The sequence below is a fragment of the Pelophylax lessonae genome, assembly GCF_965119305.1.
Source record: "Pelophylax lessonae genome assembly, chromosome: 4".
Classification (NCBI taxonomy): domain Eukaryota; kingdom Metazoa; phylum Chordata; class Amphibia; order Anura; family Ranidae; genus Pelophylax; species Pelophylax lessonae.
Genome location: NC_138771.1, coordinates 153482560 through 153495563, shown reverse-complemented (window position 1 = coordinate 153495563; position 13004 = coordinate 153482560). Strand labels below are relative to the sequence as shown.

Below are 13004 nucleotides of genomic sequence, written 5' to 3'. Positions count from 1 at the left end.
GTGCTTTAAGTTTCACAGGATTAAAACTGTAAACTGACCTAGCAGATTAAATATAGTTAGGTTGTTATGTCCTATACCGAAATACATAGCTTATATAGGGATGACGGTATGTTTTTGGGAGGTGATTAATAGAGGGGAGGTGGTGGTGGTCTCCTTTGCATTACATCTGCTGCTTTTGTTAACTTGTGTTGTAAGATCCCCCTTCCCTCTGCCCCCTCTCCCTTTCCAGACAGACCTCCCTGACATGGGGTGTCTAAAAATACTGAGATGTTTCAAGTCGTTGAAGCATGGTAAATGTAAACCAATCCCAGGCCGCGCTATGCATAGCACCCAATCCAGCTCTTGCTCACTATCTCACTGGGGATTAGAAAATACTCATCTTAGTTGTATATGGTCATGGCTAAGGCATTCCTGGGAGTCCATGCCTCTGACGTTGGGGGGAGGGAAAAGGAGAGGAGAACAAGGAGGGAGGGGGATCAGTTTTCTTTAAAACCAACACCATCCTGGTCTCCACACTTCCAAACAAGTTTGCTAAAAGCCCTCTGCTTTCAGCTGTCAGCTGCCTCTCCATTTACTTTCCTCCTTCTCACTGGGACTTGTATATCTCTGGATCAGCACTTCTCCTACATCAGTTCATATTATCTGAAGCTTTTTTATTTTTTCCAAATTGTTCTCTGGCAAAACATCTTTATCAGAAAGCAGCCCTGCTGTATTTATCTGTGCACCTCTGCTCCCTACAAAGCAAGGATTGACTGAAAGGAAACAGAAGACAGGAAGAGTAAGAGAAAGGTGGAAGTGGATTACACTGGGATAACCCACACACCCCTCCTGCTTCTCTCTGAGCGTGAAAGCCTGCTGAAAGAGTTAACCGCAACTTGCCAAGAAACATCTCACAGTTTCCAACAAGAGGACAAATAATAAGGGAACTAATTTGATTGTTGAGGTCTGCTTCAGCAGCTTGAACTCAATTTCACAGTGTGGGTTTGGATCCAGCCGTCCTTACACCCCCTATTTTTTCTGTTCTCCTCCCTTTTTTCCTCTCGTTGATCCTCTTATAAAAAGCAGAAAGCTCCAAATCTAAAGTCATCATGAGCACTAACGACCACTACGACCAACACCAGTTTTATCAAGGCGAAGAAGCGGACGAGATGCCAGCTACAGAGAAGGACCTGGCAGAAGATGCCCCCTGGAAAAAGATCCAACAGAACACATTCACCAGGTGGTGCAATGAGCATCTCAAATGTATGAACAAACGCATAGGGGACCTGCAGAAAGATCTGACTGATGGTCTTAAGCTCATAGGCCTGCTAGAGGTGCTGAGTCAGAAGAAGATGTACAGAAAGTACCACTCCAGACCCAACTTCAGGCAGATGAAGCTGGAGAATGTGTCTGTGGCGCTGGAATTCTTGGACAGAGAACACATCAAGCTGGTGTCCATAGGTACATACCTTCACACTTTTTATTTTATAATATTAGAAAAAATATAACATTTTATCATGTGTTTCAAAAACATATCATAGATGTATTCATTTTTGGGTAGAAAGGATGGTATGCATCAGCTAAAGACATACTTTCATGCAAAGACATGGGCATAGTACACAAAATACGTATACCTACAGATAAAGTGCATACACAGTATACACAAACACACTATAGTACAAACAAGCACACATATATATATATACACATAAACACCTACACAAACAGTGATCAAAGTACATATACAACACACAGATTACGAGCATTAGTAACTTCACCATTTTCAACCACCTAAATACATGTAGAGAGCCTGTAGAAAGGCTAAACTTAGGAGAGATTGGAAATATAAGTGATAGTATTTGAGATTTCTATCAACGTGATCACTGGCTGCAGTTCATAAGTAGGCTGTGAAAGTAAGAATTAATTCTAGCCTTGCATATCTTTCATTGCACAGTTACATTGGGTGGATATATCTGTACATGCTCACACAGTCTATTGGAAGCAGCAAATCAATGACAACGAAAAAGGAGGAACACCCACTTTCGCCTCCTCTATATATATTAGTCCATACAAAAAGTACACTTCTGTAGTTTATTCAGTCCAGGAAAGTACCAGCTAACGGTTTTGACCTGTTTTTCTTTTTTAACCACTTGCTTACAGGGCACTTAAACCCCCCTTCCTGCCCAGGCCAATTTTCAGCTTTCAGAGCTATCACACTTTGAATGACAATTGCAACACTGTACCCAAATGAAAATTTTATCATTTTTTTCAAACAAATAGAGCTTTATTTTGGTGGTATTTAATCACTACTGGGGTTTTTATTTTTTGCTTAACAAACAAAAAAGTCCAAAAATTTTGAAAAAAACAAAAAACTGTTTTTATAGTTTGTTATAAAATTTTGCAAACAGGTAATTTTTCTCCTTCATTGATGTTCGCTGATGAGGCAGCACTGATGGGCCCTGAAAGGCACTGGTAGGCTGCACTGATGGGCACTGATAGGCCGCACTGTGGGGCAATAATAGGCTGTACTGATGGGCATTGATAGACGACATTGATGGGCACTGATAAGGCAGGACTGATGGGCACTGGTAAGGTGGCACTGATAAGGCGGCACTAAAGGATGGCACTGATGGGTGGCACTGATTGGTGGCACCAATGGGCAATGATGGGTGGCACTGAAGGGCATTGGTGGGTGGCACTGAAGGCCACTAATAGGCGGCACTCATGGGCACTGATTGGCACTAATAGGTGGCACTGATGGGCACTGATAGGTGGCACTGGTGAGGACTGATAGGTGATGCTGGTAGGTGGCGCTGGTGGGCACTGGTAGGTGGCATTAGTGAGCACTGGCAGATGGTACTGGTAGGTGGCACTGGTGGGCACTGGTAGATGGCACTGGTGGGCACTGGTAGGTGGCACTGGAGGGCACCTGTGGGCACTGGTAGGTGGCACTGGGGGCACATATAATCCTTCTCCTCTTCGGGACCAATGTCCCTCTGACAGCAACCGGCGATCGCTGTTTTTTTTTCTCCTCACACTGACAGTGTGAGGAGAAAAAAACAGCTGATCGCCGGCTGCTGTTAACTTTACATGATCAGCTGTCATTGGCTGACAGCTGATCATGTGGTAAGGGGGTGGGATTGCCTCCGATCTGTGATCAGGCGAGTCTCATGGACTCGCCGATCACAGAGCGAGCCGGGCGCGCTCCGCAGGGTGCGTGCAGGCCACTCATTGTCGAGAGGACGTCAATGTACGCTCTCCCGGCAATTCAGGCCCACGCTCTAGCCGTCATTTGGCTATAGTGTGGATGTCAAGTCGTTAAACAAAATTTAGAACCACAAGTTTATTGCAAAGCTTTGATTCTCTCTGAATGTTTATATTACTTATTCTGCAACAGAATGTACTGGGATATTCATGAACCTCATGAATCTTATCTTGGTTTATTGTGTTACAGAATTGCTACATTGTCTTTTAATAGAGCTTATGTATATTTGAGGTTTCATTTTTCAGTAGCCAATATTTTACGAGAAATATGTGTGATAGGCTGCTGACACAATCCCCCATAGATGAGAGCGGGGATCTGACAGGTCCGTCCCTGCACACAGAGTGGAGATGGACCTGTCATCCGCCTGCTCAGTGGGGATCGATCCCCGCTGAGCAAAACGGAGTCCGTCAGGCGCAAAGCCCGTGTGAAAGGACCCTAAAAGTATTGGTTTTTGTTCAGAAACCCTATCTAATATTGCAATGTGTGGACTTACAGTAATAATACTAAAAATATTTAAACATTTGCTTCACATGTTAAGTACATTGTATTTAGTTTGGTAATGTGTCATATGAAAATCTAACACTTAGGGGATGATTTACTAAAGTAGAGCATTTTCACTTAGTGAACTGAATGTTCTCTTAGCTTAAAGAAGTATGGCTGAAGCTCTCTTGTAGGCTGACATCACAGAGCTGGTCCAGGCTCTGCTGGGATCCTGACAATAATGTCAGGATCCACCCAGATTCCTGACAACACTGAGAGCCTGAGCCAGTCGTTCCTGCCCTCTCCACAGCCTGGCGGTCCAGTGAGCGCTGAAGGGGCAAAGCACAGAACGGTGACTAACAGTCACAACTCTGTGCTCAGAGGGGACTGGAGAACTGAGCGATCAGTGGCCTTTGATCAATCAGTTCTCAGTATAGAGTTAGCGAGGGAAGCTGCAGCTTGGATTGATGCTACAGCCATCTTGGTGAATATGCAGAGTACTGTTTTTTTGAAGCACACATTTTTCTTTTAATGAAAGAGATGAAGACATGTTCACATCAATCTTCCAATTAAGTGCAGGTGAAAGTCCTTTAAAGATGAATTCCAGGTATGGATATTTTATTCATAGTTACATTTTATCAGCTTGGACCAATGTCACAAAGTACATATTTGGCTGATGTCCCTGGAAGCTGGAATATACTAAGTAGACACCACTACTCCAGTGATCTCCATTTGCTTCCAGTTCCTGTGCTGAGTAGCTGGCCTGCTGCATTCTGAACACAGGAGGTCGGCTGCTCAGCACTGGTGTCATTCAGAGAAAGCTTTGCATTCTCTGTTTGGACAAGGTGAAGTGTGTGATGTTGCCATCTGCCTCTCCGCTTTATCCAATCAGAGCATACTTTGCATTCATTCAGAAAATGCAACACATGGTGCCCAACATCCTGTGTTCATAATGCATCCAGTCAGCCTCTCAGTACAGGCCCTAGAAGCAAGTGGAGATCACTGGAGTAGCTGGGTATACTTCACTGATTTCCAGCTTACATGAGCTTCAACCTGGTATGGTATCAAGTTAGCTACATTGGTCCAAGGTGGACAAATGGAATTATGTATGAAACATCCATGACTAGAATTCATCTTTAAAATCCCTGCACACGGGTATTCAAAGTGATCATAGCAGAGCATATTCACAGAGCTAAAACATTATCTTACTCCTTAGTAAATCAATCTAATAAAGCAAACCTGCACGTTTCCCATGCAGGGCAAAGCAACGGGTTCACTTTAATGCCCGCCACCCCTCCCCTAGCACCACATTCAACTTCCTTTCGCTTCCTTGCTCTTGTATTTAGTCACCAAAGAAAAACAGGCCTGCGTTGATAGAAGACAGAGGATGCCAGGGGCATTGGTATCCTTGAGTGGCGATAATGCTGCCTGTGAGTGTTTTCCCCCTCTTGTACGCACACATAGGTAGTTGGCTCAGTTTGGTTTTTACCTTGCTCAGCGATACCAAACAACCCTGAGACCAGAGTGTCTATGTGGGCATTGTGGCCTCACAGTACCTCATATGGACGTCGCCTTGGGCAGTCACCTCATGCTTCATGGAAGCGATGACACTGGATGGAATTGGCAGAGAGCAAAGGCAAGGTGAGCATGTGCTACTTCAGAGGGGGCATTAAAGCATGGATAAACCACAAACTTTTTTTTATAGTTTGACTGAGTTTTAGTTTTGTAATGAGGTTCTAACTGAGGGACATATTTGATGTTTTTACCTGACATCATTGTTTAGGAGCAAGGGATAGAACAATAAGTCAGAAAAACATTGTCAGAACATCCATTGCTTGGAGTACACAGGTGTAGAACAGGTTTTATGGCCCAGTCAGTACATGTCACATTCATCCAATATTAAGGAAAACAATATGTGAGGGTGATGTCATCATAATGAGGTCATTGAAGGATCTAATAGAACACTGGCACTAATATACAACTAAGTATAATCATTCTGGTATAGTTTGCAACATCTGGTTGAATCATGTTTGCATGCTATGCATACGATTATATAACCATGGCATTATTAAATGTGGTGTAAACACTTTTATCATACATGAAAATGGAAATTCTAAAGTAATTATTCCATAACACATGTGATCAATCTGGGTATATATATATATAGGTTGCCATTGCTGACCTCCTCATTTGAATACGCTAATTGCCTGAATGTTGTGTTTACCTGAGTTACTGACCAAGGAAAACAAGTATGTAGGTTACAATAACCAAATTCACCCAGGAAGGCCAGTGACTTAGAAGGCAAAATTTTCAAATTAATACTCTTACCATGTAAAAAAAAAAAAACAGTTTACTAATGATTTACTATTATATGTAGGTTTAAAGCTGAACTGATGTAAGTAAAAAATCAACTCCCGCAATGGAGTCCTCCACTAAGTCAAGGATTGCAGGGACATAGTGTAATTCTTACCTTTTTCCTAGCTCCATTGTGTTTCCTCCATCCACACAACCGGTCACCTATTTAAGACACTCTCAGTTTCAGCCACAGGTGCACGCTTGCCTCCTCCTTGTACAATGCATGGGTAATAGCCATGCACTGCCCACAATAATTCAGAGGGGCAGCCCCCAGCCTGGAATTTTGGGCAGGAGAGAAAAGTGCAGGAATCTGCCAGACTGAGGGACTGGGTTTACCAATAAAAAAACTTGCGGCTAAGGCCGGAGCCGCTGTACTAACAATCCAATGTTAGTACAGTGATCTCCCATGCTGTACTATTGTGTTCTGACAGGGGGGTGGCCCCACGCCAAAACACTCAGGTCAGCGCTCTCAGCCAACGGGAGCCAGTCGGCAGACCTTTTTGGGTCATGACCCTTCAACAGGGCCAAACGGCTGGCTCCTGTCAAACAGGCTGCCATACACAGAGGCCGAATGTCAGCTGGTTTCTATTGAACCGGCCGATGCCACTCGATATTCAGCCCCTGTGTATGAGGCTTAAAATGGTTGTACACAATCACCTTGTAAAACAACCTATTCACTTTAAAATTAAAATTAATGGCAAAACATTTCTGTATAGATATACAAGAAATTGTATAGATACCTTTTCTCCTTTTTTTATAAGTGATCACATTCCCTCTGTTCTCAGCCTCATAAGAGCTGGGGGAGGAGAAGCAGCAGCACACTGAGCTTTACAGTGAAAGGCTGTGCAGCAGGGGCGTGTCAGGACAAGTCTGATCATTGGAGGAAAGCATACTGAGTTCCCAGCATAGCTAGAGAACTGACCACAGTGTGGTCTCCTGCGTAGTGTGGTCAGTTTTTAATAGGAAAGTAGAGGGACTGGCAGGAACACCATGGATTTTACTTGAAGGAAGCGATACAAAGCAAACAGGAGACTTTCCCATACAAGTACATAGTACAGCAGGTACATATCAGGAATTTAAACTGTTGGGGTAACAAATGCTTTAAGTAATACAACTTATCCCTGCACCCCACACTAGATGAACATTTAACCAATGCAGGACGAAGGGGCCCCCACTGCAAGAATGTATTTTGTCTAATTTCCAGTGTTCAGCTTTCAGGTGGAACTATGGGGCAAACCAAAAAATACACAGTGCAGTAATGCAGTCTGACACCACCAGCATTGACACAGCTGTTTATGGTTCTCTGTGCTCCCCCTGTAACATTGTTTTCTTACCTGTTGATCCTGCCATCAGATCCATTGATTTTTCACTTCCTGTAACAGGCTGACAACGCAGTTCATTCTGCAGTGAAATCACAAACAGACAGATATGTATTATAGAAGGATTTAAGATCCAAGCCTTTCACATGATTTTCCTTCAAAAATATTTGTTTATCTGTTGTCTTAGGAACCTTTCAGATGTAAAGAGCCGTTATATGTTTTTGGATAATTTTCTGAATTGAAGTAGACTTTTCTGTAATTTCAGATACTTTTAAAGTTATTGTAGACACATGGGGAGAACATGATGCAAATAAGCAACATGCGTTTCACATTATTTTTAAAGCAGAAATCTGGGCTAAACAAATATGGTCTAAATAGAAGAGGCATGTGTATTATTATTTGAATCTTGGTCTCCTTTGGGCATTTCTTCTAGATTTGTGCAGTAATCCAGCATGGGGCAATTCTTGTACTTTACCTCTGTGCAGGAGTTTAATGTCAATATTGCTCTCTCCCTGCTTGTGCAGGGTGTCTAGTCTTGTATCCGCCCCTTCCTGTTGTGTTCTGCAGGCAGCCTGTAGTGGGTGGAGTCGCTGGGCCCCTCCCACAACTCTGCTTTCTGAACAGGCCATGCACAGCCCAATGAAGAGGTCCCCACTGTTTCCGAAAAGTAAAACTGGGTTTAAAAAACTGTTTAGTGCACACAAAGTTGATTTATATCCTTTGTGGCTATTGAGGAACATTTATGCATTTTTTGTGTCTGAATTCCAGTTTTAAACTGTTATGCTATCTTGCGAAAGGTGTAGACTCATTGTAGTTCAATTAAAGAGAAATTTTAAGCAAGCAACTAAATAGGAAAAATTATTTGTTTTATCCATTAAAGGATTTCCGCCCAGCTCCTCTATTCACAGAAGCTTAAAGTATAACTTATTACTTATAAAAGTATATCTATTGTTTTGTATTGAGTGGAGAGGGACTGGAATCCCTGTTAATTTGTATTTCTGTCTGTGTCTCCATTGGGGAGATTCCCCTCTCTATTTGTCCTGTTTACCATTACCAATAAAAGTGAAAGTAAAAGAAAATCCCAAAATTTGGGTTGTCCCCTGAAAAGTAATAGAGGGGAAATCTTCCAATGGGGACACTAGTTCTGGCGACCTGGCGGTCCCTAAGGAATTCCCCTAATTTTCAGGGATTTCCTCTCACTTCCTGTTTTGGCTATGGTAGAGGAAGTGAAAGGAAATCTCCACAATGAGACGCAGATGGCGAAAAAAAAAAAAAATCTCACAGGGGTTATAACCCTCCTTTGCTCTATCCAAAAATTAAAAAAATAAAGTTTTGCCCATAGTTATACTTTAACTACATCTTCTTTGAATAAAACCGAATCTATGAATGGAGGAGGTTGGCCTTTCAATCATGCGTCCATCCTCCATTCATAAATCATGACTTACTGACTGTAAGTTATGTCCCTTGTGCTGATTTTTCAGCTTTTTATTTTGGCTTCACTTAGGCATGATTACACTTCAAATACAGTCAACTTAGGTTTGGAGTTCTTCAATGAAACAAAAGAAGACATTAAGTCCCGGTTCACACTACCGCGACTTGTCAGGCGACTTGTCAGCCTGGCAAGTCGCGGTCCATTCTGCGCTACGGGAACCGTTCTAATAGGAGCAACTCAAGTCGCTCCGACTTAGAAAATAGTTCCTGTACTACTTCGGGGCGACATCGGAGTGACTTGCATTGACTTCCATTATGTGAAGTCCGTGCAAGTCGTGCCGAAGTCGTGGTGCACGCGACTTCACAGGTCGCACCCGAAGTCGGATCGCCATAGTGTGAACCGACACTTAGTGTAAAGATGTCCGCCATAGCAACAAATCAGACGTTTACTTTCTGGTCCGTACCAGAAATATTCAAAACAAAACGTGACTGGTTGCTTTGAAAAACACATTTAGCCCTTGTTCACACCAGTGTAACTTGTCAGGTTCAAATAACTTGACAAGTACCACCCTGTTGTTGGCAATGGTACTGTTCAATTTGGTGCGACACCAACTTTGCGTGGCCACACCAAATAGAAAAAAAGGTCCCTGCACTCTTTTTTTTACAATTTCAGGTGCGACTTGCCTAGACATCCATACATGAAGTCACCATGAAATCACACCTGCTGCTTTGAAGTTGTGTGACTTCAAGTCGGATTCGGTGTGAATGGGGGCTTAAAGAAGTTTGGGGTTTGTAAAAAAGAAACATACATACTGACCTCTATGCTGCAGCATCAGTGTGATGCTGCAGCTGTCCCATGTCAGCTCTAAGCCTGACAACTGAGTAACCACATGATCGCTGAAGCAGTCGGAGCAGTCGCCGATCTCTGCTCTGCTTTTTCAGCGCTCACTGGAGTGCTCGGCTGGGGAGGGAGCAGGAGGGGCTGTCCGGGGCTCTCAACCGTGTGCTGAGAGGTGCAGCCAGCTGTCAGTCAGAGCCAGGAACAGCTCTGCCAAGTCAACTGATGACAAGCAATTGCCCCCTATCGCCTGATTCTGGGTCAAAGGAGAGCAAAAGTAAGTGCACTCCTGTGACCCACAAGAGATGTATGACCAAAAAGGCATACTTTTATTTTAGTTTCCTTGAATAAATACATTGTAACTTGCTGTAACCTTTAGTTATGTTTAAAGTATAACAAGTGCTAAAGCAAGCTATGTGCATTACGTAGACCAAGATCATTGCTTAGAACGGTTCTTCCATACAAAGTATATAAAACTGCATAGTTAGAATGTTTCACTTATGTGTAATTACTTAGCTCCTGGGACCTGGAAAGTCACAAAGTGAAAGTGTACTGGAGAAGCAATGAGCTTAACTGCCACTGACATTTTATAACCATCTGTCCAGTTATTATATTACAGTTACTATATTACTATGTTACAGTAAATCTAGGTAATTGGCTACTATCTGTTGCTGCCAGTAAATTTCTAATTTCCAGTAAAATAATTTGAAAAAAACCCTATAAACAGCAACAGCATAAAAGGGCATGGGGATATGTGCATATCACAAGGTGACACTGGGCTGGCCAAAGGAGGCATTATTTGAAGGTTTCTACAGACCATCTAATATGATGGGGACATAAACATAGGTATTAAATGCATTTGGACCACTTTTAATTACTTGCTATTTTTGTACTCATAACCTTCTCCCATGTGAGAACAAAAGCCAGTAATGTTAAATTAACATTAATCACATTTCTTTTTTTATGCCTGGGGCAACATGATCCTATCTGATACCATGGATGTTGCTCATTTATCCAGCAATGCCAGTTGGTAAAAGATTCCTAAAATTCCACCCTCTTGGAGTGCTTGTCGGGTGGAAGTATCCACATACCAATTCTCCTATCAGTGCAGGCTTTTCTCTTAGGAATATTGGCAGCAGCGAAAAATAAATATTAGGGCCTGTAAGTATATGATGGCAGTCAGAAGATTCAACTGTCAAATGGTTATTAATGCTAAATCATCCATACTTGTTTTAGCCACCTGTGAATTTTATTGCAATGTGCAGACAACCCTGGCCCGGTGGTCAAGTGAGGAATCCATTAATTAATCACCCTAAGATCAGTTGGACAAGACTTATATAAAAAGGTCTTTGCGGGGCTTTTTTTCATTGGGAAGGTGGGGGGATGCATTTCCAGCACCTCTAGCACTGAATGTATTTAATGGCAAGGAGTGCTGGAGGGTCTATTGATGGTCACTGCTCGAAGATCTACTCTCGCTGAGAGGGATCTATAATTGGGGGAGGTCATTGTTGCTGGTGGGGGGTCTATTGTTTTTGTTGGGGTGTCATATGTTGCTGGGCGGGTCAATTGTTGCTGGGATGGATCTACTGTTGAGAGAGGGGTCTATTGTTGCTGGCAGCTCGGAGATCTGTTGTTGCTGGGGTGGATCTATTGAGAGGTATATTGTTGCAGGGGAGTCTATTTGTTGCTGGCTGCAGGGAATCCGTTTTTCCTGCATTTCTTGTTCTCATTCACAAATTCCATACAAATTACTTAGCACCACAAAATGATACTTGGTTTTGTATTCTCTAAAATGGACAATACTGGGAGGTGGGTAAGGGTGGAACCAAAGGATGGTGCCAAGAGATGGGTAGGGGGCAGAGACAAGGGGTGGCTTGGAAGATGGGAATACCTGCACCTACTCTCTGAGAAGAAAAGCCCTGTCTGTGAGTACTTATAGGACACTGGATCATCTACTGGTTTTATAATAATCAATCATGTCATGCAATGGTCACCCATAGTCTATGTACACTGTCATAGTTTTTTTGTGTTGAATACATTTTTGATTAGCTTTCTTCTAGAATTCAGGCATCTCTAAACTACGGCCCTCCAGCTGTTGTTGCACTACACGTCCCATGAGTCATTGTTAAACTCTGACATTCACAGACATGACTAGGCATGATGAGAATTGTAGTTCCTGAACAACTGGAGGGCCATAGTCTCTTCAGCTCTAGATACATGGTATTTATTAACTTCCTACAGTACCACATATACTTTTAAGGTCCTCCCCATGGTGGGAGAGGAATAAAGGGCTAGTAAATGTGCATGCAATGATGTCTATGTGTGTTTACACAAATCCAACACTCAAGGGGTTATTTTTGGCTATCCCTAAGGCAAGAGGCAGCTCACTGCAATGCTTATACCAACCAATATGCCCTTTGGAACTTTGAACTTTTTTCAGAGGAATTCCTTAACAGTATGTTTATTGAGTCATTTTGCTATGGCTATTTATGTACAGTGGTAATGGTTTCAAATAGCTTGAAGTTTGGTATTCATGGGAGTCAGATCTATCATATGTGGGCATTTAAAATAAATAAACTTTGGTTTAAATTTGAAGTTGCTATCTAACAATTAGCTGTGAATGTTTGTGTGTGCATGGTGCCGAGCAGATAAGCCGTGAAGAGACATGACAGGTGTGGGTGACATTGAGCAGGGCTCTCATCACTGATACAACTGATATGTTGTGTGGGGGTAAAGGCTCATGACAAGGAGAAGGTTGTTTGTATACCCTCAGTATAAAATTCCCTGTACATGTCTTCTAACTTATCAGTCGTTTTCAAAATGCAAACCTGCAAACTAGCTACTCAAAATACATTACACTGGGATGGTTGTGCTTAACATTAAAGCGGAGTTCCGGGCACAAAATTCAATTTCTAATAATTACTGAATTGTATTCCTTACTCTCCGCTGAGTCAGAATTGGATATTTCCATAGTTTTTTTTTTTTTCACTTACCTGTTTACAGAGGTTTGTATACTCACCTTTCAAAGGACTTCCTCCCTCCTGTGCCTCGGCTCTCCTCGTCACTTCCTGCCGCAATGCGTCCTGGGAGCTCTTCCTCGGCCCTCCCATGATGCACTTTGCAGTCACATGGGCGGCCGACCACTGTTATCATTTCTTGACTCACAGGCCTACGCCCACTGGAATCAGGAAGAAGGGAAGACATTTCCCCACAACGGACTCGGCAATCCACAACAAAGATGGCGCCGCACATCAGAAATTATATAAAGTAAGATTTTATTCTTGCAAACTCATTATTTCACTATTCTAACCAGGATTAGCGGATGTATCGATGTGTA

At 42.6% G+C, this 13004-nt stretch overlaps 1 protein-coding gene across 4 annotated transcripts in view; it reads left to right on the top strand.

The window, feature by feature from the left end:
- The first annotated feature begins 497 nt into the window (after positions 1 to 497).
- The window catches only part of FLNC (filamin C), a 76094-nt gene continuing 63587 nt past the window's right edge, over positions 498 to 13004 (top strand). For all 4 annotated transcript variants that reach the window (XM_082253199.1, XM_082253198.1, XM_082253197.1 and 1 more), the window contains exon 1: positions 498 to 1440. In XM_082253199.1, coding sequence (XP_082109325.1) covers positions 1089 to 1440 — 352 coding nt within the window. In that variant the 5' untranslated portion in view covers positions 498 to 1088. The remainder of the gene's footprint in view (positions 1441 to 13004) is intronic.